Genomic DNA, 24,944 nt, shown 5'->3' with positions numbered 1-24,944 from the left:
TGAAGACCCTTACTGTAAAGTTTTGTCTGGTATAAAACAGAACACCTCCGTTGCTCATGATGACACATTATCTGGGATGTTTGCATTGGCTTTTCTCTGAATATGTTCCAGTTCAAGATGTGGCAGGGGAGAGGGACCCATGAAAGCTGATTAGTATTCCAGGACGGGCTCTGCCATGCTCAGGAGCTGTTCATCCCAACGAACAGGAATTCAGGCCAGAATGTTTGCATGGATGAACAAGGACCACTGAAATATTTTTAAAAGTTGTGAAGAAAAATAAGTTTTCATTCAATTTTCAGATGAATTCAGTGTGGTGTTCCTATAGGTTCGGATAGCATTACAGCTGGAGGATGGCTCCCGTTTGCAAGACAGCTTCCTCTGCCAACAGACCTTATGGGAACTTCTCAACCATTTTGCAAAGATCAGGTGAGCAATGCAGTGAGAAAATACTTGTTTGGATGGATCTCTGCATGGCGCTAATTGTTACGGTGACCCAGCTAAATCCTTCAGATTTGTAGAATTTGCGTTTATTTGACTGGGATTTCTCCTTTATAACAGAGATGTTTGCATTTTCCTTGCTCTTTCAGATTTCTTTCAGACACTCCATAGTTTCATTACTATTTTTTAATCTGGGAGTAGCACTCCTGATTCAGGGCATAAACTGGTAACAAACTCCTAAAGCTGTGAAGATACTGGGATATGTTGCACCACCTTCCTTTCACACAAACCTGTTTGAAGTCAAGTTACTGCCAGAGGTGAGGTGTTAGCCTGGATGATCTTGATCCCCAGTATTTCTGTGCTGCCATTCCCTGTAGTGTAGTGGGTTCTTATGGGTTGCTGTTGCTTTTGAGGCTTGCTGTTGTGCATGTTCTTCAAGGAAATCTGGAGCTCTCAGCAGGTTAACGTGGACTCTTCAAAAGACTGATTAGATCCTGTTTAAATGGAAGAATTTCTGGTTCTACATTTATTGAATATGTACATGGGTTAGAAATCTTACTATTTTAGTGCAGTCTACATCGAGTGCTACCTCTTGTCTTTAGTTTTGATTTTAAAAGGCTGTATTGTTTTGAAATGTCAAGCTAATAAACTTTTCTCAAAGAAAGGCACTTCTTTCCTATTTCTCATGGTTTGGAAGAGGAAGCCTTGGAGCTGTGACAACCATTCCGTTTTTAGTCATGGACCAGGTCTACAATGTGACATTTATTCCTGAGCGAAGGAACAGTATTCATGTAAATGCTAGCAATGAAAGAATTAGTTTTCTTTTGATCGAGGAAAGAGGTAGGACAAAAACCACAGGTATAATTTTCCTGAGTGTTTTAAGTCCCCTCTTGTCCCTTGGTACACCCTGTGTGCCCTCTGTGAGGAGAGGAGTGCCTGTTGCAGTTTGGGGACTGGTAGACTGGTGGGGGGGTGGTAATTACTGACAGTGACAAATAACCTGTGTGTGGCTTTCTCACATATTAGTTGATTATTTCTTTGGTTTAAATTTTGAGCTTTTTATATAATTGGTTATGGGGTCATTGTATTACTACTCGTTAATATACATGTTGCTCTTCTTAAGCTTCTAGCTGCTGCAGTGTGCTAAGCATTCATAACTTCAGTTCAGAACACAGCTGCTCTTTTCTGCCCTCTGGGAGCTGAGTTCAGATGTTTGGATGGACTTCGCAAACTTGATTAAGTTCAACAGGCAGCAAAGGTGCTGTGTGTGATTTAGTCACAGGACAAGCTTGGTCTACAGCTATCCATATAGATTTCATGGTCTGAGTTGCTGTTCAGTGTATTTTGATTCACTTGGCTAACTAGTCAGCTAATTGTTGATGTTTGCTGAATCCTTCCTTGGACTTTCCAACTGGAGATGTTTTCCTGGAATGCTCAGCTGCTCTAAGTGCGTGAGGGGAAGTATTCTAAATCCACTGGAATTTCCCCTGGGTTTCCAGCATCAATCTTGGCTAATTGGGTCTGAAGAAGGTCTGGAAGCTATTGTAGGGCTGCTCCTCCTCTCAGCGTGCGGCAGTCCTTGCACAAGATGTTTACAGGCCCTGTCAGATCACTACATGAAGGAATCTAATCTGCTTGCCGTTCCCCCTCTGAAGAGCAGCACATCAAAGAGAGGACAGTATGTTTGATGTGTGTGCTTGCCTCAGTGGGTGCATGTAATGGATTAGCAGCAGCTGGAGGAGGAGCCTGCTGCTTCCAAGAGTTAGACAAAAATAAGTCTCTGGGGATCTTTGCCTGGAGTCTGTGCTGCAGAGGCTGGTTGAGGGCACAGTGTTGTCTGCCCTATGAGTGTGAAGCCTGCATTTCTGTCTCCCACTCTTGCCTGCCTTGCAGCTTCAGCAGCTTTATGGGCTGTTGTCCATAGAGCAATTGCACTTTGGGCACTTAAGAGACATCTTTGATAGCCATTATGATTCAGCAGCTTTATGGGCTGTTGTCCTTAGAGCAATTGCACTTTGGGCACTTAAGAGACATCTTTGATAGTCATTATGATTCAGCAGCTTTATGGGCTGTTGTCCATAGAGCAATTGCACTTTGGGCACTTAAGAGACATCTTTGATAGCCATTATGATTCAGCAGCTTTATGGGCTGTTGTCCTTAGAGCAATTGCACTTTGGGCACTTAAGAGACATCTTTGATAGTCATTATGATTCAGCAGCTTTATGGGCTGTTGTCCATAGAGCAATTGCACTTTGGGCACTTAAGAGACATCTTTGATAGCCATTATGATTCAGCAGCTTTATGGGCTGTTGTCCTTAGAGCAATTGCACTTTGGGCACTTAAGAGACATCTTTGATAGTCATTATGATTCTTCACTGCTTCTATGGGGTCATTCATTCGGTTCAGATATTTTCCATACGTTTTTCGAAGATTCTTCGAAGAGTTGCTTGGATTGAAGTGGAAAGCAGTTTTTGGAAAAGTGAGTGAAACTAGATTCTGTAAGTCAAGCTGGCTTCCTCTCCTATTGATCTTTGGTGAGGATGTGTTCCATTGTGCCTCAGATTTTCTTCCCCTAGCTGGTTGTCATCCACCTTTCCTGACAGACAGCAGCTTGAAGTTCAAGCTTTTATTCCCTGGGCTGTTCTGTCTGCCTTTTCTGTGATTCTGTACCGTTTCTCTGTGTCTCATCAGTCCTATGTCTTTTGTGCACCGTTATTGAGGATTCCTTGAGGTATACAGCTAATCTTAATTGGAAGCAAAACCTATTGAAAATAAGGTGGGGATGAGTATCTCTCCTGGATTGTCTGGAGAAGTCTGAGTGCAATAACCTGCTATGGTGTGCTAAGGGCAGTCTCTGGTGGTCTTTTGTTCCAGTTCTCCAGTTGAGAAAAGATTTTTTTTTTTCTGCCTTTCATCATCAGGCATTGATCTTGGGAATTTCCTCAGGTACTGCTGCCAGAGGAACAGTGGAGATTGGAGCCTGGGTCTTATATCATGAGACAATCTTCTTTTGTATGAGAAACTTAATCTCTTGGTTCCTGCAGAGCATTGTGTAGTGCTTTTTGTCCCTGAAAGAGAATAACTAATTGTAGAATCACAGATGGAGGCAGACCTATTCTAGTATTGGTTTGGTTGCTCACCTTGAGTCAGAGAGTTAACTGTATTTCATAATCTGAAGTTTGCGTATAGTATTTTGGATGCTCTGGTGTCTGTTGCTTTCTGCACAATGGGATTTGTTGTAGTGGCTGGAAGAAGTGTTCTGAAATAGTGGTCTTACAGTCTTGGTACTATAAACTCCTTGGAATATGTTGCAACTGGTCTGGAAGTAGTTCTCAGCTGCTGACTTTCCTAAAATAGACCTGACCCTCAGGACTGGTTTCATAGCTTGCTCTATTTGGATTTGCTCTACCTCTGGGTTTCATTGTGACTCACCTTGTCCCATACCACTGTGCTTTGCAAGCTTTTAACCATTTGATCAAGATGGCATATAGACTGCTACAATTAAACCAAACAGACCTCTCAGTTCTGGTTTGTCCTTAACAGGTTTGCTCCCTCACATCCTTCAGCTGGAAATCCTTGATGTCCTCTGGCTCTTGAGAATTACTCAAAGATTGAGTATCATAATTTTCCGGTGGCTGTCTCGATCCTGAGTGGCTTCTGGTTTCACTTACTCATTGTGGCTGAGTTTTGAGTCTAAGTGTAAATGTCCTTGATGAATTTTCATGGACTTTAATGGCTATTTCCCTTCATTTTCTACTTCATAGGCTGGTTACCTCCCTCTCAGTTCAGTTTCTTTTGTCACTTACGCTGGGCTAAATATATATGTGTTACAGTATGGTGTAATACTTCGATTGTATATATATTCTTCTAATCAGCTGCTCTAGGAAACATTTTGGACGTAGCAGAAAGACTGAGATAATGTTGACAAAGCTGTTGTTGTTAAGTAGCTGTGAAAATGATGACACTCATTTGAAGGTTAATTGGAACCACTGCATTGAGAGCAGAAGACCTGTTTGGTTATGCAGACTCTGGTCTTCTGCTGGGCAAGCAGGTTGCTAAAGTACAAAGGGTTATTTCCTTGTTACCAGAACAGAAGAATGTTATCCGTGTCCTAAGGTGGTCTTTCCCTGCTGGCTGGGTATATTGCATGCCTGTTTGTGGAGTTCTCAGCTCTTCTAGCAGCAGCAGTCAGTGTGGCCACAGCACAGACAGACCATGTAATGTACAGTCACTTCAGAACCAGACGCTTGATTGACTGAGTGGATTTCAACTGTTACTTAAGGGATCCTTTTCCTACATAAATCCTTGAGATAACTTTGTTTCTGGTAATACTGCATCCAAAATAGAAATGTTTAAATCATGTGATGCTGAAGGCACAATGTTTTAAGTGGTGGGACTCTGTTCATTAAACTCCTTTCCAGGAAAAGTCAGAATGCAGCCAGCATTGATCACTGACATCGTGTTCTTAGAGTTATATCCTGATCCATGCCCCAGGTACGATGCTCACAAATTTAGGGACAAGATAGAGAATGTACCCTGAATGTACAAGTATAGGTGTAAGTGATGTACTAGATAGAAGCAGTCTGAGTTTCTGCTTAAATTTTGTGACACTTGATGAATGCTAAGTTGATCAATGTTTTGCAGATGTATTTAGGAGGAATTGCGGCTATTACTGCTACTGGGGAATTACAAACAATGCAGAGTAGTGTGAAGTAGAAATACCTTTCCAAAACTTCTGATTTTCAGTGAAAACTACTGGATTTTTTTTTCAGGCTGCCAGGGTCCTGCAGGTTTTGGTTTTTCCTGTGAAGTTCACTGCAGGGACTAAAATCTGGTGGCTGAAGAGACAGCTAAGTGGAAGTGTTCACATAACGCTGTAAGTCAGTCATTTGCAAAGCTCCTTAGATGTTCAATAACAAACACTTGGTGTAGTCAGGCATAAAATGGCAAGCTGACTTTGGGAACTGGCTCCAGAGGCCTCACGTTCCTGGGCTGCCGGGTGGATTTCCTTAGCTGCCTTGCAGAGAGGTGGCTTCTCTTTGACTCACAGGTGATGGGTGATGGTTTCCTGGTGGAGTGAGTGGAAAGCCATTCCCCCCACCAACCCCCCCTGCAACTGGATTGTAGAGAGCAGTAAGATGAAGGAAGTTTACCATGAGGAGGAGTTTCATCTGTTTTGTGTTTGATGAAAAACCGTTACAGTACGGATGGTACATACAGCTCTTTACCAAGGGATATCCTGGTGCAACTGCCAGGACAGGGAGTTTGAGACAGAATGTGCTAAGAAGAGCTACTGGGATGTAGGGAGAAGGATAAATCTCATCCGTTCTCATTGTGTAGATGGGGAGTATCCTGGGCAACATTCTCACCTTTTGTAGTTTTCCAGGCTGAGTTAGGCTGAAATGTCTGAATCTGAAACTTCTGAAAAAATGCTTGTGAGAATTCAGCCAGGTATATCTTTCCAAACCAGCACTGTCTTAGGGTGGGCGGTGTTTTCCTGGTCACCTCTTACCATTGGTAAGCGGTGCTTGGGGTGAGAAGCAAAGTATTCTCCATCTCATGTTTTACCACATTCTTCTCTACCACATTCAGTTTGAGTTTCACTTTGCTGAAAGTGGAGACCAACATGACAGAGTTTCTTCTCATGTTGAATCTAATGCTCTCACTGATTCCAGTGCTTCAGCATAATGTACTGGTTAATTCTGTAAGGCTTTTTACTTTTCTGTAGACATCTGAGGTTTTCATGCTGAAAGTGTCAATCATTTTTTTTTTTCCCCTTTTGAAATCACATCATCTTGGCTGGTTGAGAACTGAGACTTGCTGTGATTGTCCTTCCCCTGTCTGTTTTTTGTGTTCGATCAAGCGAATACATAATAAAGCTTCTCTTACTGGAATACCTCAGAATTGCTTATCTAGAGGAAAATGGAAAGAGTAGCATCTTACTGTTTTTTCCCCATCTCAGTGATAAGGGTCCTTCACTTATGTCTTCCTCTGCAGATGGTCTGTTGGGACTTCGCGTCATGGCTCGTGTGTATCCAACATCACTGAAGTGCTTAAATATGGGTTGATTTTCACTTTGTCTACAGTGGCAGTTTTTCATTTGGCTTTACTTTGTTCATGGTCTCCAGAATCTGAAAGTCTGTGCTCTTTGTTTTTGTTTGTTTGTTTACTTTCTCTTTTCTTTTTTTAAAATGATACTAAGACAGGCAAGTTCTTTGTCCTTAGTTGATCTGCTTTAGAACAGTATTTCATTTTGTTTGTTGCTGTGCATATGTGAAAAGAAATGGACCTCTCCCCAGTGAAACTTCAGTCTAAACTGTAATGAGGTCTTTAACTTGCATTAAAAAGAGCAAGTATAACTAAGTAATGTTTCAGATTGGGTACTGAGGCACAAAAACAGTGATGAGCTTAAATTTATCTAGTAGGATCAGCTAATTTAATAATTTACTTTACTTATTTCTTTTTTTCTTTTAAACTTTTAGGCTGTGTTTAAGAAAAAGTGAATGCATTGAAGCAAATTGTTTACCTAATGTCTAATAGTGATTCTGTGAACTATGAGGTGGTTATTGCTGGAGAAACATAGGTGACAGTGTTGCCAGCTGATTTCACTTTATACTGTTACTCTGCACTGGTTTTGGAGAGGGTAGGCTGTTCTGCAGATGCTGCAGTGTTTTGCTCTTTCTTGCAGGGAGTTGATGGAACAGCATGGTGAATTGTCTCCAGTCTGTATTTACATGCGAGATGAGGTAAGTCTGCAAAGGCCTCTCAACTGTCTCATGTCCCTAAAACATAAGAAAACTTAGCTATGCTTTCCGACCTGGAAAGTGTTTCTTTTGAACTTTCTTGAGGGGGAAAATAGAAAAATGTTGGTCTTTTCAAAGCATGACGTGTCTGTATGGAAAAAAGCTCTGTTGGCACATAACTTTGCGCCGCTGAGACCTCTGAGCCCATAAAATGAGCTCAATGACCTATTTGTGCTTTTCTTTCCAACTTCTTTTAAAACTTGAGTCAAAACAGTGTTTTCATTTTAATAAATATTTGCTTTTCTCTGTTTTGATCTTTTGCTATTAATGTTTTGTTAGATATTTTGTATGGGGATATTATGGAATTTGCTCTCCCTAGCTGTCCCCTTTACTTCCCACTGACCTCTGTGGACAGATTGTCTTTATTCTGGAATAGGTCATTGCAGACGGACAGGAGGTGTATGTAAGGAAATCGTCTGTCTTGCAGCTCTGAGATGTTGCCTATTGTTCAACTTCTGACATAAAAGTAGCTTTGCTGTAGTTGGATCCCATTTGGATGTGTGTATGAGATGGAAATATATACAGGTCATCTTCCATTGAGATGTTCTAATAAGCTGTGAATTTGGTAAAACAGTACAGGTTGAAACAGATGGATTCAGGTCTGATTTCCAGCTGCAGGAGTGTGTTTTCACCTGTTTCTTGTATTGTGTGGTGTTTCTTTGGATACAGGCTTCTTTCTGTCAAGAGCTTTACATGCTCTCCTGGGGAATCAGAGGCCATAATTACTCTCCTCTGATTTTGTTGCAGATATCAGGAAAAGATGCCCTGGAGAAGACAACACTGAAATCACTTGGCCTGACTGGAGGCAATGCCATTGTCAGGTTGGGAGAAGCAAAGCTCGGTTTCTTTATTTTTCCTTTCCACTCTGTTGCTGAATTTATTTTGTTTCAAGTACCAAAAGAGGAAGGGATAAAAAAAGAAAGTCACAAAAGAAGATTCCAAACGAAAACATCGCGGCACTCAGAAATTATTGCATTTGCCTGTTTATCTCAAACTGCTGCCCAGATGTGCTTCTCACAGCAGCAGATGCTGGCACTGACCAGTCACGTGCAGATTAAAAGAGCTTGTTTGTTTGTTTCTTTTTTTTTCTTCCTCATTTGAGTGGAACAGACAGTTCAAAGTTAAAAGTCTCTCTGAGAGGGCCATCAGCTACCACTTCGTTCTTCCCTGCTCTGGATCTCAGGCACTTAACTTCCAGCCCCTGCAGGCCCTGCTGGCTGTTGGGGGGTGAGCTGGGGTCAGAGACAACCTTTCTGTGATCTCCTGGCCCGCTCCTTGCAGTATATACAGGAGGCAGGAGTGATTAGAAGCTATGCTTTACAACTGACTGCTGTTTTTCTCTGGAAGGCAGTTTTCTTCTAGAGGAGCGGGTCCCTGTTCTGTTATTTTGCACAACCCCCTGACCCTCTACCCCACACTTCACAGCAACTGGACCTTGTTCTCTGTAGGCATCTGGAAGAAGAAAGTTGTTAAATCAGGGTGTATTTAAGTCAGCTGTTGTCTTTGTGTTGTGGACACACTAAGAACAGGGAGGACAGTACTTTTAGGATTATGATTTTATTTTTATTCCTTTTGGTGTCTTTAAGAGTTGTCATGAAGAAATGCAGTTCATCTGGTGGAGAGGAAGCTGTGGGTGCCACGGTACCTTGTAATGAGCCAACAGTGAGGCGAGGCTCTATGGAGGAAGCAGTGGATGTGCCCCTACCTCAAGCACACACATTTCCAAAGGACTTGGACCACAGGGATGTGGCCATATCTTTAAACAGCTGCACGCACAAGCAAGACTCGATCAAAGAATCTCATGCTAGCTTCGAGGAGCTGTGGCTTTCCCCAGAGCCTGAGCCTACCCCATTTGCCCCTTTTTTTGGAGATGGAGAGCATCTAGGGCACTCTCCTGTAGCTGTACCGTCTTCAAAGCTGCCAACAACTTTTTCCAGCCCTGGAGGCCCTTCTAAGCCAAAGAAGTCTAAGAACAGCCAAGAACTGCAAAAGGAGCAAGAACAGGTAAGGGAAAATGTGTTTGCAATTTGGGCAACAAGGGCTTTTTTTTTATCCTGCCTTGCCTGAGGCTGCGCTCCCATGAGGAAAAAGATGTTTCCAGATTTAGGACTTTTTCCCCTTGTTACAGGATTAGGTGCCTTGATGACATACAGTTCTGCCTGAGTTCAAAAAGGAAGTAGGAAATATAAAGGATGTGAGTTGAAGAATTTGCTGTCCAAAGGCAAGCAAAACTTTGAATCTTTAGGTATCTTGATGAATAGTTCAAATAGAGGCAACACAGCTGCATTAAATCACAGTCCAGAAGATCCTACACCTCAGTCTCTCAAGATTTCAGGAACAAATGCCCACTTTGTTACCTGAGCCCTGTGACTTAATTTTCTTAGTATTGCAGATGAAGCAGAAACATTCCATCCTTTTCCTTCTGTATTTCTGCTTGCTTATAGAAGTGTTTTCTGTCTTAATCTAAAATATCCTGCTTCTTAAATAGTCTGCCTCTCTCTTAACTATTTTCTAGAAAGATAAATTGCACATCTCACCATTGCTGGTGTCTCTGAAGTAAAACCGTTTGTTAAAATTAAAAGAGCTTGAGCCATGTTGAGATTCCAGAACTGATGGCTGAAGAGTGCTGTGATGCCATCCCAGAGTGACCTGGGAATGATGTGAAATGTGCTTTCTGTAGGGCAGCTGTATGAAATTGAATGCCTTCAGGAAGGTTGGGTATGTCTGGCAAGTAGCCTAGCATGAAGTACAGGAGCCATTCAGTTAATAACTTACTCCTTGTTATTATGCACTGAGAGTTTCCCATTCTGGATTATCAGTGAGCAGCTCTTTTCTTGCTTCTTTGGCTCATCACTGCGGCTGGCTTTCATGTTCAGAGATCCCCTTTGTTGTTTCTGACTCTTTGGTACCTCCTAGAGTTGGACGTTTGAATCTCCTCTGGTCTGATCCAGCCAGGATTGAACAGTAGGAGGCTATAAGTAGAAAGGATGCCTGGGGAGCTTCAAAGGGAGCTTAGTCCAGGAGGAATTTGGCAAGACGGTGGATGCTTTCATGGTGATGTAGAGACTCTACCTTAGTTGACTTCTTTGTGGTTGCAGTCTATTTTTGATGAGTTCTGAATTGTTTAGGAACAGAAGCCAGACCCTGGAAGGACTCTGGAGCAGTTATGAACTGCACAAGTAGCAGAAAGAGGCCATGCCAACCTGCAGTGGTGAATATTTCAGTGTATTAGAAACACGTTTGGGTCTGTCTCATCAGTGTTATTTAACCTTTTGGAGCAGACCCTGAGCATGGAGAATTAAACAGTAGGCTGGGTGATTTGTCCAGTCTCATGTGTTGCTTGCTTCAGTTGCCCTCTCATGTATGAGGGATTTGGAAAGGAGGAGTTTCCACTGTGTCTGGCTAGGGAGGAGAAGTGCAAGGGTTTGTGGTAGTATCCTTCACCAGTCTTGCTGCCCACACTTCTCTGTGCACTGGTGGGAGAGGCAGAACTCCATCATTTCACTGACTTCACAGCCTGATGTGGAGCTGTGCTTTTTGGGCATGGGCTGAGTGGTGGTGACTGAAAGATTCACATGAACCAATGTCTTTCTCCGAATCACAGTCCAGTTCAAACCACTTCTGGAGCCAGCCGCCCTTCCTGTCTGAGAGCAGCTTTTGAAGCAGCTGCAGATTCTGTTGGGGGAGTTGTGTCCTTGTGTTAAACAGCATGTGATTTTGACGGCTGCTTTCAAGCCCTTTGATCTCTGGTACTTTTGCTGCTGATTGATTACATTTTGTTCCCTCCTCCACTCCTGCCATCTTCCACTCTCCTCCCAGCGGCAACAGCCAAGTAGGGCTAGCCACATGGCATCTGCTTTTTGTCCCTTTTCAGTCCTGAGGAAAAAAAACCCAAAACAAAACAAATTATTTTTAAACATCAAAGGTCCATTTTTGTAAAAGAATCTTCCCATTAATGCTTTGCCTGTGTGTGGTTTTTGAAGCTGAAGAGAGGCTGGATAAAATCTGTGCCAGCATCCCTTCGTTTCTTGGGCTAAAGATGGTTTACAGACAGCTGCAAGCTGACTTTGATGTCAGAATGTTAATTATTAGAAGGTAACTTTAAACCGGATTCACCATGAGATTAGAGCTCCCAGAGGTGGTGGGGAGGAAGTGGGTCTCTGGGGAGAGCTTGCTGCTGTGGAAAGCACAATAGCCACTATTTCACTTAAATCAGAAGAGTTTTCCTCAGCTTACCTGCTTCCTTGGGTCCGGGATGGTGACCACAGAGTGAACTGTATTCTTCCTGACACCTGGCTTTGTCACACAGACTGCACTTATGTAGATGCTGCTGTGAACATACGGCTTCAGCCTCATGGTGAAAAGTGCCTAACATCTCGGCTTTGGTAGAAGAATAGACTTTGAAGAAGGGGGGTGCCAAACCATAGCACAGCATCTTTAGCTCCTGGAAGAAGTAGGACAGAATTATCACAGCTTGCTTTCCTCCAGTTTACATAATGGAAAGTAGAATGTCCATGTGGTGGCCATTTATTGTTACAGGAGATGGTTATCTTTCATCACAGTTGCAGAAAACACCGTCTGTGCAGTGGGCTGGGAAGTGGGTTAGTATTCCTGGAGCCTCTTTTGTAATCATTGTGGGAAGTTAGTTTATGGATTTTGTCTGCGCTTTAAGACTGTTGGAGCCCACAGCAATGAAGAGGAGTGAACACTTAGGACTGGAATATGTGTCTGCCTTGTGCCATCTCGTGGTTCCCAGTGCCTTGGCAGATGCCATTAGCTGTCACCATAATTTGGATGGGGGCTGGCCCTTTCCCTGGGGAATCCCACTGCTGTTGGGATTAACTAAAGTCCTTTTTGGAGCCAATACTAAATGGTAACTTTAGGATTTGCTAATGCAGACTCTTGAATTCTCTCCATTGTATCCCAGCACCCTTCACAACATGCCATAGGATATGCCTCCTCAGTCTTTTGGGTTTGGGTTTTTTCAGAAGACGTCTATTTTCACTTCATATTTAGAATGAAATGAAACTCAAGCCTGTTTGAGGAGATTAAAGTATACCTGGTTCTTGGGGAGGTCTGATTAATTCTCCTCTGGCCTCTGATGTAGATGTGTCCTAACTGGAGCGGCAGTGGGCAGTGGTCGGGATCACGCTGCAGCCTGCTCCTTCCCAGCAGATGGTCCTGGGCACTTGGGGTCCTTCCTGCAGCGCTGGGCACCCCCCACCCCGTCCGGGGCCTGGGGAAAGCTGCAATCAGGCTCCTTTACCCGCTCGTTAGGGCTGACCCCGCTCAACTTTCTAAAAGTAGCCAAAGGTCCCACCCACATAACCTCGATCTTTTAATTTCTCAAATTACCCTTTAGTGCCCACAAGTAGGGTGAACATTGCCTTGTAATTTGTGTTGTGCTTTAGACAATTGAGAAGACTCCTGTTCCCAAGTGGCCAGTGCCTGGGGGAGGGGTGAGTGGATGGAGGGAGGATATCTGAGTGTTAATTAGGATTGGAAAGAGTGTTTGAGGGAATGAGGGGAGAAGAAATGGACAGCAGGTTCATTCGAAGAGCCTGTGGCCTTTTTAAGATGGCAGCTGACGAGGAAGAAATGCTGGATTAACTACTGAAATTGTTGTTCCTGTGAGCTTCTTCAGCCACGAGCTGTGTCCTCCCTGCATCTCCTGTAGCCTTCAGTATGCTGTTCTCTATGTTTGCAAGCTTTGTTCCTTTAAACAGTTTTGGAATTTAGAAAGTTTGACTTGTTTGAGAGCCAGGAGGTGTAACTGCCTCTCATGTGCTTGATTCTGGTTGTGGTTTGTATTCATAGGCAGGCACAGCTGCTGCTTTGGGTGCAAGAGAGAGTAGCCAGCATGTAACCTTTCCTGAGGAGGGATCCATTAAGGTCCTGCTGCCTGCAGAGGTGGCAAATGCTCTTGATCTAAGTGGTTGGGGCTCCGGTTTAGGTTTTTTAGGGCATTTTGGGTCTTGGTATTAGCCTGGTTTGTTTTGGTTTTTTCATAACTGCAACAACAGTTCTAGTCTAGGCCCAGTTGTACTGGAAGGTTTGCCGTCATGACGTCCAGCTCTGCGCTCTCGAGGCCAGGGGAGCAGGCAGCCAGGTTCTCTGTGCCCGGATGGGTAGGTGAGAGGGATGTCTGTGTGCAGCTTGGGGTGCCTGCCCTCAGCTCTGGTGTGTAGGGAAAGTTGCCAGTAAATGTATTAAGTGCCTTTATTGCAGCTGATGCCTACAGAGAACTGCTCTCCTGCATCTGTGTGCTCTGGTTGCAGCAAAGGCTGATCTCAGGGTGAAGTACTTCGTAAGTGCAAAACAAAAGGGTTTTGCTGTTTAAGGGATCTTTTTGCATGCCAGAAACCAGGGTAAAATTTTGAAAGGTGTGTAATGAAACCCTGCAGTGGTTTAGTTCGGAGAGCTGAACAGGTCAAAAACTGCCTTACCAAAGCAAAGAATTGCTCTCTGGAGTACGGAGAAATGGAGTGGGCCCTGGCTGGTGACTAGTAACCATTCATTTGCTACTTCTGTAGCAAAAGAATGGGAACTCAACACAAGACATAACACAAGCCAAGAGTGCATGGCAGATGGAAAAACTTCAAAGGGGTCTATAGTCTCTAGAACGAAGGATAGCACCTGTGTAAATTGAGTGCTGCCTGTAGAATGGTAAGGAAATGGTTACATACTGAGGGAGGTTTGGAGTAGAGCAGAGAGAGGTCAGGTAGGGTTTTGGGACTGAAGTAATTTCTGAATACTTGTAACAAGCTTGTAACTAGCTAGAAGCCTGGTTGAACTGCAAAATACTGTAATATTGTAAGTGAAGAGATTCCACAAGCACTCCCTGCAACGGAGTTCCCCCTCTCTTTGGACTGCCAAAGTTACTACCCTGAGTTTCCTGGACTGACAGTGGAGATGAGCCATCTGCTCACCTGGCAATATAGATTCCTGCTGCTGTTGGTGGGGATTGTGTCCACAGCTGTATCAGCTGTAAAGAATGACAACACTGACAACTTCTGTATCGTTAGTCTGATATTGGTGACAGGAATTGCGCACTAGTGATTGTATTTCAGTTTGCAAATACTGTCCTATTACTCTTTTTCAGGAACCTTATAGGATAAGCAAAGCAATGCATTTAAAACTAATTGAAACTCTTTTTCTTCTGTAGCTTGTAGAGCGTGAGCCCCTTGTGTGTCACCTAGACCTACTGGAACAGCTTCCTGATGGCCCAGAAGAGCTTCCTGATGAATTTTTTGAAGTCACAGTGGATGATGTACGGAAACGTTTGGCACAGCTGCAGAGTGAGAGGCAAGTTCCCTTTCTGCTGTGAGTGAGATTTGCTGTGTTCTGTTGTTGAGCAGAGTGACAGTGATCAAGAGAGCTTGTTGCATTTTTGGCCAGTAAGAAACACCTTATATTTTAAGTAACAGAATTAACCTATTATTAGACACACACACACACACACACATACACACACGTAGAAATTATAGGAAGCTGACTAACAATGTACTGCACTGTTCAAGTAGCTTGGTTTCAAATATTCATGATTTTACTTTATTGAACTTCAGTTCAATAAAAACCCAGATGAAGATAAACTGGCCTTCCTGTCACAGCAGCATTTTGCTATCTGTATGTTCCTTAAAGAAATGAATTTCATTAATGTATTTAGTTTCAAGTGGGTCAAAGCATTCCTTTAGACATTACAATAACTCTCCAAGACTGTGGAACAGTCTCCTTTATGCTATAGCCAAGTCCAAGTTGAACTTTTTACTTGGAGTTGATTTTTTTTCCACAGGCCACTGAGTACACAGAAAATGGCCTGAAAATTGCTCTGCTGCTCGTGGGTCTGGAGTATTTAGTGGTGCAAATGTAGAGTCATTTGGTTGGGGATTACTGGAATACAGGCCCCCCAAAAAAGACACAGTTTCCAAATTTGCTGATGCTTTTCCCCTTACAGCCAGGGATAAAAATAAAGGCAAGTTACACATTAGTTCCTTGGATACAAAGAAAAGGTGCTAAAGCTGAACATGGGATCTGTTGGGTCTAAGCTAGTTTCTTTACATACAGGAAAATGTGTAAGTATTTTCTTACATTTACTGTTTCATCTTAAATACAAGTAAACTTTCATTTTATACCCATTCTTCCTTTTAATAGCAGTCTAAAATGTCAGTTCTTGAATGATCTGAAACTTTTCATTTTAATTTTGTTTTCCTGTTGCTAATTAATACTTACTAATTTTTTGTGCCAGCATTGTTTTTCAAGCTCAGTAGCTCTTCTGCCTCTGTGGAGTAATCATGTCCAACCTTAGTCTCTACTTTATTGGATTAATAAGTCTATCTCTTCTTGAGTAGTTTAAGCAGACCTTCTCCTCCTTTTCTTAGGATCTTTTCTTGCGTCTGCTGTCGTGAGCTTACTTCTAAACTTGTACAATAAAAGTAATTTTATATAGTATTGTTGCTGATGCTCAGTAGTTTCAGGAGGTGGGGAAGATGCTGTTGTACATGCATGGACCAGTTGAGCAGTTCTCATCAGCCCTGCTTGGGCCTTCTGCTATCTTAATAAAGTAAAAATATATTGTAAAACTACAGACAACTTGCCTTCTTCCCATGTCTGTAGGAAATGCCTGGAAGAAGCTCCACTGATGACAAAGTCTTTGAAGGAGTCCCAGCTGAAGGAGAAGTTGAAGCGTTACCCAAAGGTAATATTTGTTCATTTTCCAATCCCTCTGGCTAGTCCAGACTTGGGGATTGAGTAACTTGAGATTCAGTTGTGATCAACAGGCTCGTAAGCTACTTATAGGAAGATTTTTCAAATTCCCATCCCTATTAATTGTATGTGGGACTTGAATAACAGTTGTGCCATGTGAAAACAGCTGTACTGTAATGTGGTTGAGTGACAGGCAGTATAGTTGCTTCTGTTCTGTTCCAGATGTCTCAAAACCTTTCTGTTGTGCACACATCAGTCTGTATGACTGAGCCTTCCTACCTGCCTCTCTGTAGACATTTTGTTAGAATCCCATTGAAAGTTGAACGATTAGATGTTACAAGTTGGATTTATTTTACTCTGTAAATATGATCCTTGTGCAGTTCTCAAGTTAAGTGCTTTCTGACCGAGCTGGAAATACAAAGGTCAGAGGTATGTCAGGCGGATTCCTACTGCTGTGGACAGTTTAGGATGCCAGTAAACTGTCTCCACCTGTCCATGAGGGACTGTCTTTGTCGTTTGTGCATCATTTAGCACAGGGAGCTCCTGCTCTCTGAGCAAGTGCTGCTGCATTTTACATCATAGTGCTTTGACAGATGAGCTCTTTTGCCCCTTTTGAAAGCCAGAAAAGCCCTTATTCCATGAGAAGCTGCATAGCACTGTTAGCCAGGTTGCTTTTCTATCCCTGTAAACACCTCGGATCTCCCCATTAAAAAAAAAAAAAACAACAAAAAACCAACTTGCAGATTCTAAGCCAGGGACAGGTGTTACACAGCAGTGATAAACCACTGGCTTAATGTGCTTTGTATCTGTTTTAGGTGGTGTTGAGAGTTCATTTTCCAGACCGCCATGTTCTGCAGGGGGTCTTTCATCCCACTGAAACTGGTAAGACTGATCACCCCCTCAGCCTGTGCGGCTGTAACTCATGGCTCCCACCATGATGAGAGAGTGTGTCTGAACAGGTCTTTCTGGTGCCTGGGAAAGTAAAGCTGCTCTGAAAAGACAGCAGTAGGTAGTTACACTGTCCTTGTAGGGCCCCTGAATGGACTAAGAAGGGAGTCTGGGCTAATTAAATTAGCTAAGGGCTACTTGGTGGAGGTGGCAAAATACTTGTCCTCAGGAAGCTGTCCCACTTGCTGTCCCCTAGTTTGTGTCTAAATGATGTGTTACTGGGATGCATTTGGACACTTCCTCTGTGTTAATGCTTAAAACGTTTTTGGGGGGAAAACACCACCCCCTCCCCCGATACAAAACAAACGCCAAAAAGTAGGAAGGAGAAAAAAAAACTTTACCAACTGTACTAAGAGAGGATGTACCTTTCTGGCTCTGGCTGTTCACAAAAGGCAATCAGACCATGTACCAAGTGGCTCTTACTGTTAGTACTGGAGATCCTCTTATTCTCAGCTGTCAGCCATGTCTACCTGCACAAACTTTTTGATAGTTTTATAGGCATCCTTAGATTTTTCCAAGGGACCAGTATGTCTAAGTGATTTGTTTTGTTTGTTTGTTTTGTCTACAAGAAATTTGTAATAGCAACTGTGTACTTTTGAGGAAAAGGCAATCTCCATACCTTGTAGAGGGCAGTTCTGCTGTTACAAGTTAGCCTTCTTGCCCAACATTTGAAGAACCAAATTTAATTCCGCAAACCTTTCTCTCCTTTTTCCGCAGTTGGCATTTTGAGAGACTTTGTAAGAAGCCACCTTGCTGATGCAGAAGTGCCATTTTACTTGTGTGAGTGCTGTTGGTAATATCTGGCCTTAATTTACAAAGCCTGTTTCTAGCTGTGGTATGTTGGTGCCTGAGATACGACCTGGGAAGGAGTGCTTTCCCTAAACACAGCTTCACAGTGCAAAGAAGGCGTAACCTGCTTCCTTAGCCATGTTATGCTTCTGCCTAAGAAGCAGCCTCTGTCGGCATATATGAATTGTGTCATCCCTTCAGAGGGCAGGGATCCCTCCCGTACCTGTATTTGCTGTTCTGGTTGCTAGATGGTCCTGTTTTATAACTTGTTTTTTAACTTCAGTTGTTGCACCTCCCAGAACTGTCTTGAACGATGAAAGTCTGACGCTGTTTGAGGTAAGGACTCACACATGGGCTCTGATTCTCTCTGGTTTGTTCTTCCCTTAACCCTGCCTCAGACTTCAGTTAACTTGTAAAAGAAGCTGTGTAATGCTGTGATCCCTGTAGGCTTCTGCTCAGCCCAGCCAAGGCTAGTGGAACCAGGTGTTTTGGAGCACAAGCTCTTCACCAGAAGAGGTCCACCTTGTGCAGCAATAGGCAGAGGCACACTGGGGGCAGGGGTGGGGATTCACATTGTTTGGTACACTCTCCGTGCCCTACAGAGTTGGAACTGTATTTAACCTGGAATGTTATTGCGAGAGCTGAGCTGAGGTGAGCGTGCTCTATCTGTAGCTGGGCTTGGATAGTAAGAGAGATGAGACTTGATGTGGACAGGGAACTGTTTTCAATTTCTACAGTGGGAGCTAGAGGCCGTATTAGACAAAAATTGGACCTTTTTGAAATCAGTATGTGAGAGTCGATGTACATTGAGGAATATACATTCTCTTTGTGTAATTTTTCTCTGAAAATACTGAAATACAGGTTTTCAAATTCAGATTCCTGGAGATTTTTTTGCAAGTGACAGATAATGTGATCTTAAAGTCCCTGGCCAGAGATTATTGGCTGTGTAGATCGCACATGTGTTACGAGTGATCGAGTCACTTTGCCCCAAACTCACACTGTTTAAAATGTTCTGTCATTCAGAACTGCATGGACCATTCCAGACTGATGCGCCGGAGATCCTTCAGAGTAAAGGCTCACACAGCGGCAGTGAGAATTCTTGTTTGATGCCTCTGAGGGAGCAGAAGGGCTGAGGTGGGGAGAGGGAGGGACTTTTCAGGCAGCATGGTGAAGCAGTAGGGATTAGCATGCCTCTGAAGTTGTTTGCAGTGGAGTTTTCCAAGTTCCACTACTTCCTGACCAGGCCATGTGGAAGAAATACACGTGCAGCTGCTTTTAGATGATTGAATGTTCAGACCTGTATCTGCCTCCTGTTCGTCCAGCCTCTGATGCTGGTTCTGGTTTCCCTTGTTAACTTTGGTCTGTCTTCTAAAATGTTTGAAATCCTCCGCTTACCTCTGTTTACCCCTTGCCTGCCTCCCCCGCCCTGCAGTACTGTTCTTTTATTTTCTCTTTCTCAGTGCACATCTTGTGTTTCTCTGGATGTCTCCTGAAACATGACCTTTTCAGTAAAACACCACAGGAATAATTGCATCTCATTGTCTTTGAAATAAGAAACCTTATGGCAAGAATTTAGTTTAATTTACCGCGTTAAAGCCTTTGTTCTGTACCTGGCACCGTTACTGGTGCTTGTATGTGTGGCAATTTCCCGGTTTCCTAGTTGTGACGTTTACTGTGAAATTCATTCCTCGTGGCAGCTTCCCGAAACATAAAATCATGTTAAAATCTTGCTCTTTAAAGACTTGGAGGTGCCTTACAGCCCAGTCTTAGGGACTTCATTAGAAAGCACAGCTTTGTGAAGAACCTGGTCGATTTTGGTGTCGAAAACCTCCAGTCTGCAGTGGCTTTCCTTGGACTGCAGTGCTTGGTGTGGCGCATGGCAAAGGTGCAAAGCCTTGACATTGATACAGAGCTGGGACTGTTCAAGATGGTGTGCTCGAAAGCTGAAAATTCTTTGCAAATGGACTGTTTTAAGGAAGGGATTTTTTCTCATTTCTCATATCCTCTGTCACCACGAAGGAGGAATAACGTCTAACTAAGATAAAGGGTGTCAAATCCAAACTTGACTTAAGATACATTTTTATTCATGCCACATGTAATCACACCATAGTCAAATTAAACTAGGGGTTATGTTGAGAATTTGGGTATAATTGAAGTGAAATGGAGTTTTAAACACAATCTTAACTATACAGAACCAGTACAATTGCAAAATGTGGAAAGCAAGTAAAATGTCACACTTAGAATATTTTTTAGGGATTGTAACATGATATTATGAAGAGATTATTATCACATTAGTTAACAATTAAATGACTTTGCATTTTTGGCTTATCCAGCTGGCTCAACATAGGTGAATGTGACGATGTGCAGGGAAAATAATTTGAGCTTCATACGCAGCTCAGTGAGCTCTTGTGTTGATCATTATGGCTTTGGAGCAAAGTCTTAAGGTGATGAAATTATCAGCTCATTACTGATGAATGAATAGCAGTCAAATCCAAAATGACCTCCTTCCCAAAAGCAAAGTATTCAGAACAAAATAGAGAACATCTGTGTATGGACCAGGGTTTATGTGAATAACATGCAGATCTGGTCTCACATCTTCAAAAGGAACTGGTTAAAGTGCAGAGAAGGGGAATGAGGTTCATCAGAGGTCCGCAATGTCTCCTGTCCAGAGAAAGACTGAGTAGGTTAGGACTTGCCAGTCTGTAAAAGATGTGACTGGAAAAGGAATAATGTGCCAAGGAGAAGCTGGAATGCCTTCAGTTCTTGTTCTCAAGTATGAGTGAGTGGCATCAAGAGAAGCAAGTAGGAGCTAGAATAGATGGAAGAAGGTAGCTGTTCGTGTGTCAGAAAACTGAGGCGTAGAATTCCTTGTCACAGGGTGCTATATACTAAAAGCATATACTGATTTGAGAGAAATTTGGACAAGTTCAAGGAAGATATTTAGTAAGTGTGTCTTAATATATAGGAGCCTCCTCAGGAAGCTTCTAAACTGAAAATCGTTGCTAGCTAATCACTTATAAGCAAGGATACTCCTCTCTGTTCATCTGGTTTTTGTTCACTGTTAGGATACTGGCTGGATTGAATGGACTTCTGCTCTGCCTATGGTTCTTCTGTCCTTGGGAGAGCTGTGTTTAATGCCAGTGGCTGTGTAGCCTATGTCCCTTGCTTGGGGCCCTTCAGCCCTTTCAGGTCATGGTCTGTTATGGCAGGAATGATTCTGTGTGTTTATAAATATTTTATTTGGATGAAGCATCAAACAGGAAGAAAACGATTCCTGCAGAGAACTTGTCATACTGTTCTGGTTACCTGAACTGCTGTCAAAGACCACAGAGCTCTGACCTGTGAGGATGGTGCCTTATCCCAGTTTGGGCTGGCTGATGCTGGGAGAAACTTTGCTGCCGTTAACCAGTGTAAATCCTTATTCCTCTTTAACTTTCACCATGTTAGTGCAGGCCCTGTGCCATAATTTTCCTGCTTGGGTAAGTTTTCCCTTCGGCTGGGGTCCGGGTGCCTGGAAGAAAGGGGCTGAAGAACCTTTCTTCTCTGGACAGAAACAGGTGTGGAAATCAATCCAGCTGTTGTGTCCATGCCCACTGTGTCATTGTTGGATGCCCTGTTTAGAGGCAGAGGCGTCTGTTCCCAGTGAGGCTGCACTGCCTGAGCCTCGGGGCTCTCAGTAAAAATAACCCTGGCCTAGACCAGGAATGAAAGAGGTAATGTTTGTGGTGCTGGGGTAGGAGGGGCAGTGCTGGGAGTGGGACCTGCTCACTGCTTCTCACCTGAGGTTGTGGCCTTCGAAGCTGAGAAATCTTCCGTCTGGGAAGAGGTTTGTGTGGGCCAAGGGTCTCCATTGGCTGCAAGACCGAGAGTGTAGAGCAGGCTGCAGTGCCTGACTGTGCCCTGGATGGGGCTAGGCTCTGTGCAGGGGGGGTTGTGGAGATTGTTCCCTTTTCATTTATCCTGTGGTCTGTGGAAGGGAAACATCTTGTATTTTAGTCAGAGCTCCCCTTCTGTTCCCTGATCTGGAAGGAGGGAGGTGAAAAGACAAAGCTGCTCTGTAAAGATAGGAGGGAAGTTGTTAAGGTACTTTGTAAAATAATGTGGCTTTGGGGCTGGGGAAAGAGGAGCTTTGCTCTAAGGTGACCTGGCAGTGCCCAGCACCCCTGTAGTGAGAAGGCTTGTTCTGGAATAACAGTGTTGTGGTGCATAGGATGCGAATGTGAATGAAGTGCTGTGGAGTATGCAGTTCTTCTGGACCTCATTGGAAAAAGAGAGCTCGGGTAAAGTAACGGTATAACTAATTGCTCAACTTTTTTGATGTATCTTTGTTGGGTTTGGAGGATGTGTGAAAGGTTCGGGAGGAAGTTTGTCTTTAGTGGTAATACATCTCTTTAAGGGTTCAGGCTGTATCATGCAACTGCCAAAATTTGCCACTTTTGCCCCAAATGCTGCATGTCAGTCATGTTAGCAGTGGCCTCTTGGGATGCTTGGCACCTGATGTGCTCCCCTTGCAGAGATGCCTGCACATAACCTGACTCTTGATTTTTCCAAGGCAGGTACTACTGTGGTGTATCTAGCCATTCTGGATTTTTTTTCAACATTTAATTTTTGTGTTATCCCAGGTCCTAAATTAGCAGTAGGCTATCCTCTGCTCTAGAGACTACTTTGGTGTTGTTGGTAAGGAAAAATGGATGATGTCTGAGGCAGTCATGTGAGCACATTGGAGCATTCAAATATTTATAAATTACTGAAATTTGTGCTGAAGCCAATAACAGGAGTGACTACAGATGGTGGAGTACCATATTACCAATACTTCTGCTCTTTCCACCATCTCCCTCCATTCACGCTGACAAGCTTGGCACCACATTCGTTACATTTGATCGCTTACAATGAAGGGAGAACCTTTACGCTGCAAGCAAAACCAGGAAAAAAGACAAATGTTGTTGACTTGTTTGCCAAGATACTTGGACCGAAAGAACTGTCTGAAGTGAATTTTCCCAAAATCTGTGTGTATTTACAGTATAGTGAACACACAGATTGGCAGCAGTGTGGTGTTTTTGGAACCCATAAAGACTTCAAGGCATTACTTTGATTTTTTTGTTGTTGCTGTTTTTGCTGGCGGCCTTCTCCTCATGTCCCTTGAAGTGTTTTGTAATGTTTTGCTCTCCAGAGCTGATCAACCGCAGACTTCCCTGTTGTAGCACTTGGCTTTGGGTTCCTTATAGCTCCAGTGGCTTGTTTGTGTTTTTTCTAGGCTGTCTGAGCTTTTCAGAGTTGCTTCTTAGCTTCTTTTACTCCCAGAAACAGGCAGTTTGTAGTGTGTATCTGGGGTGGGTTATTGGAAAAAAAAATCATTGATTGCTGAGTTAATACTAGGAAAGAGTTAGCAGAAAGTAGGAGTACCAGTCACTGGAAAAGTCGAGGCAGCAGAGAGGGCAGGAGGCCATCCTCTGTCTACAGAGGAGCTGAAGGAATCCACAGGCTTCCACATAAATATTTCGGTCTTCTAGTCAGATCTTAGAGTGCAGTGGGTGTTTCCTCTGTCGCATACCATGAGGCAGAAATCCAGATGAGCTGTTTGTTCCTTTCTTTGCCTTTGGTTCTCTTTCCATATCCTATTTGTTAATGCCAGTTTGGGCAGTATGTCTGGCATGCTTGTTCAGTGAACCTGACTACGGCTAAGGCAGTACGAAGCCTTCTCTTTTTGGCAAGAGTCTGAATGCAATTTCAGAAAAAATTACTTCATCAGAGTCAGTCCATCAGAGGCATTTCCTGTGGCAGGCCTTGTGGTTATTGCACTCACTAGCAAAGAAAATTGCAATTAATACTGAAATTCATCCAGCACAGAGGATGGCATTCACCTAAAAGTCTTAGTCTTCTCCATCCAGGATTTTATCATCTGACTGCATTTGGCAGCAATCTCACCTTCTCTTTGTGGTGAGGTCTGTTACTTACGCTTGCAGAGACTGCCCATGCTTGCCTCATGATGATGGCTTTGAGGACAGCTGGGTTCTTTGGTTCCAGTGAGAGGTTCCTTGCACAACTGAATTCGGAGTGGAAATCCTGCCCAAAATGTTCACTGCTACTGTCAGTTTTGAAGGCCAGATCTTTCTGATCTCAGCTATCAAGGTCTCAATGAATGCTCCTTTATACCTGGATTCCTTCGTAAGTAGCCTTCTCAGAACAGTGTTTTCAAATCTTATCTTTGCCTTATGAATTTTAAAGGTCCCCTGCCTTAGCTGGATCAGACCCTCCCCATGTTGGCCACGGAATATCCGTCTCCTCTGGCAGTTGAAGTCCACATTGGGCAGCTTTGTTCTCAGGTTATAAACAACATGAACCACTTGATCTGCCGCTTTCACCATGACTGTGGTGTTTATTTCTGTTTCAGCAATGCTGTGCAGTCGTGCTGGAGAAACTTTTGATCCACCGGCTTTCCAGTTGAATTTTCCAAGAGTTAGTTTATGTGTTTGGGGTGTGTGTACTATGCAGTATTTCATGTTGGTAGCTTGGGTTTCTCCTTCCATGCGTGTGCTCCTTTGAAGTGCTTATTTTCTTATTCATCTTCCTAACATCAGTCTAACAGCAGACCTGTGGCACTCTGATCTTCTCAGATTGTGTAACGGAAAGAATGCTGCTCCTTCTGGCAGCTGCGAGTTCCCTTCAACAGCAGCTTCTGCCTGGTCTGACAGCATCGCTCTGTCAGGGAAGAGAACAACTGCCCGGGAATAATGTACATCATCTACAATGCTCTGTTCTAGGATTTTTTTGCATATGTATGTCTGAGAAAGAGGAAGTATTGAGATGTTATTTGGGGAGGGTTCTGCCTGAACTATTTTCTGTGTTCTAGAGAACAAGTTACTAAAACAACTAAAACAACTACTAAAACTAGTAGAACAAAGCAGAAATGTTTCTCTGCTGTATCATAGCTGGATTCACAAGGGACTGTTGTTCTAATGTGGATATTTTTATCATGGAATGTGAGATGCAGCAGCCCCAGTGTGCCACTCCACAGCCACGATGCTGTGCTGTCACAAACCACGCTCACCACCACAGTGTCCGAGTAACTGTTCGCTATCTCTGAGTAAAACCGGAGTCACTCAACTGCATAGTTTCAGACTAAATGTGGCTTTATGAGTAACAGGCTGGTACCACTTCAGATCTCTGAAATAGAAAGTTTTCATTTAAACTTCTGCAACTGTAACTAAGTAAATGGATGAAGCTGTGTTACATCTTTTTAAAATCTGAGAAACAGTTCATTTG

The 24,944-nt window shown here is 43.3% G+C and overlaps 1 protein-coding gene across 2 annotated transcripts in view; it reads left to right on the top strand.

Moving 5' to 3' along the window:
- The window catches only part of ASPSCR1 (ASPSCR1 tether for SLC2A4, UBX domain containing), a 40,348-nt gene that overhangs the window by 4,378 nt on the left and 11,026 nt on the right, over window positions 1-24,944 (top strand). Inside the window, exons 4-12 of one of the 2 annotated variants that reach the window (XM_032128667.1) lie at window positions 326-426; window positions 7,127-7,184; window positions 7,989-8,062; window positions 8,828-9,245; window positions 14,407-14,546; window positions 15,855-15,936; window positions 16,760-16,826; window positions 17,610-17,672; window positions 17,965-18,017. In XM_032128667.1, the coding sequence (XP_031984558.1) occupies window positions 326-426; window positions 7,127-7,184; window positions 7,989-8,062; window positions 8,828-9,245; window positions 14,407-14,546; window positions 15,855-15,936; window positions 16,760-16,826; window positions 17,610-17,672; window positions 17,965-18,017 (1,056 nt within the window). Of the gene's footprint in view, window positions 1-325; window positions 427-628; window positions 756-7,126; window positions 7,185-7,988; window positions 8,063-8,827; window positions 9,246-14,406; window positions 14,547-15,854; window positions 15,937-16,759; window positions 16,827-17,609; window positions 17,673-17,964; window positions 18,018-24,944 lie in introns of those variants that run through there. The other variant, XM_032128668.1, reaches the window with a different exon arrangement.

The sequence above is a fragment of the Corvus moneduloides genome, chromosome 19 (genome assembly GCF_009650955.1).
Source record: "Corvus moneduloides isolate bCorMon1 chromosome 19, bCorMon1.pri, whole genome shotgun sequence".
NCBI lineage: Eukaryota > Metazoa > Chordata > Aves > Passeriformes > Corvidae > Corvus > Corvus moneduloides.
Note: the sequence above shows the minus strand (reverse complement) of the source record. Positions and strands in the feature narration are given on the sequence as shown.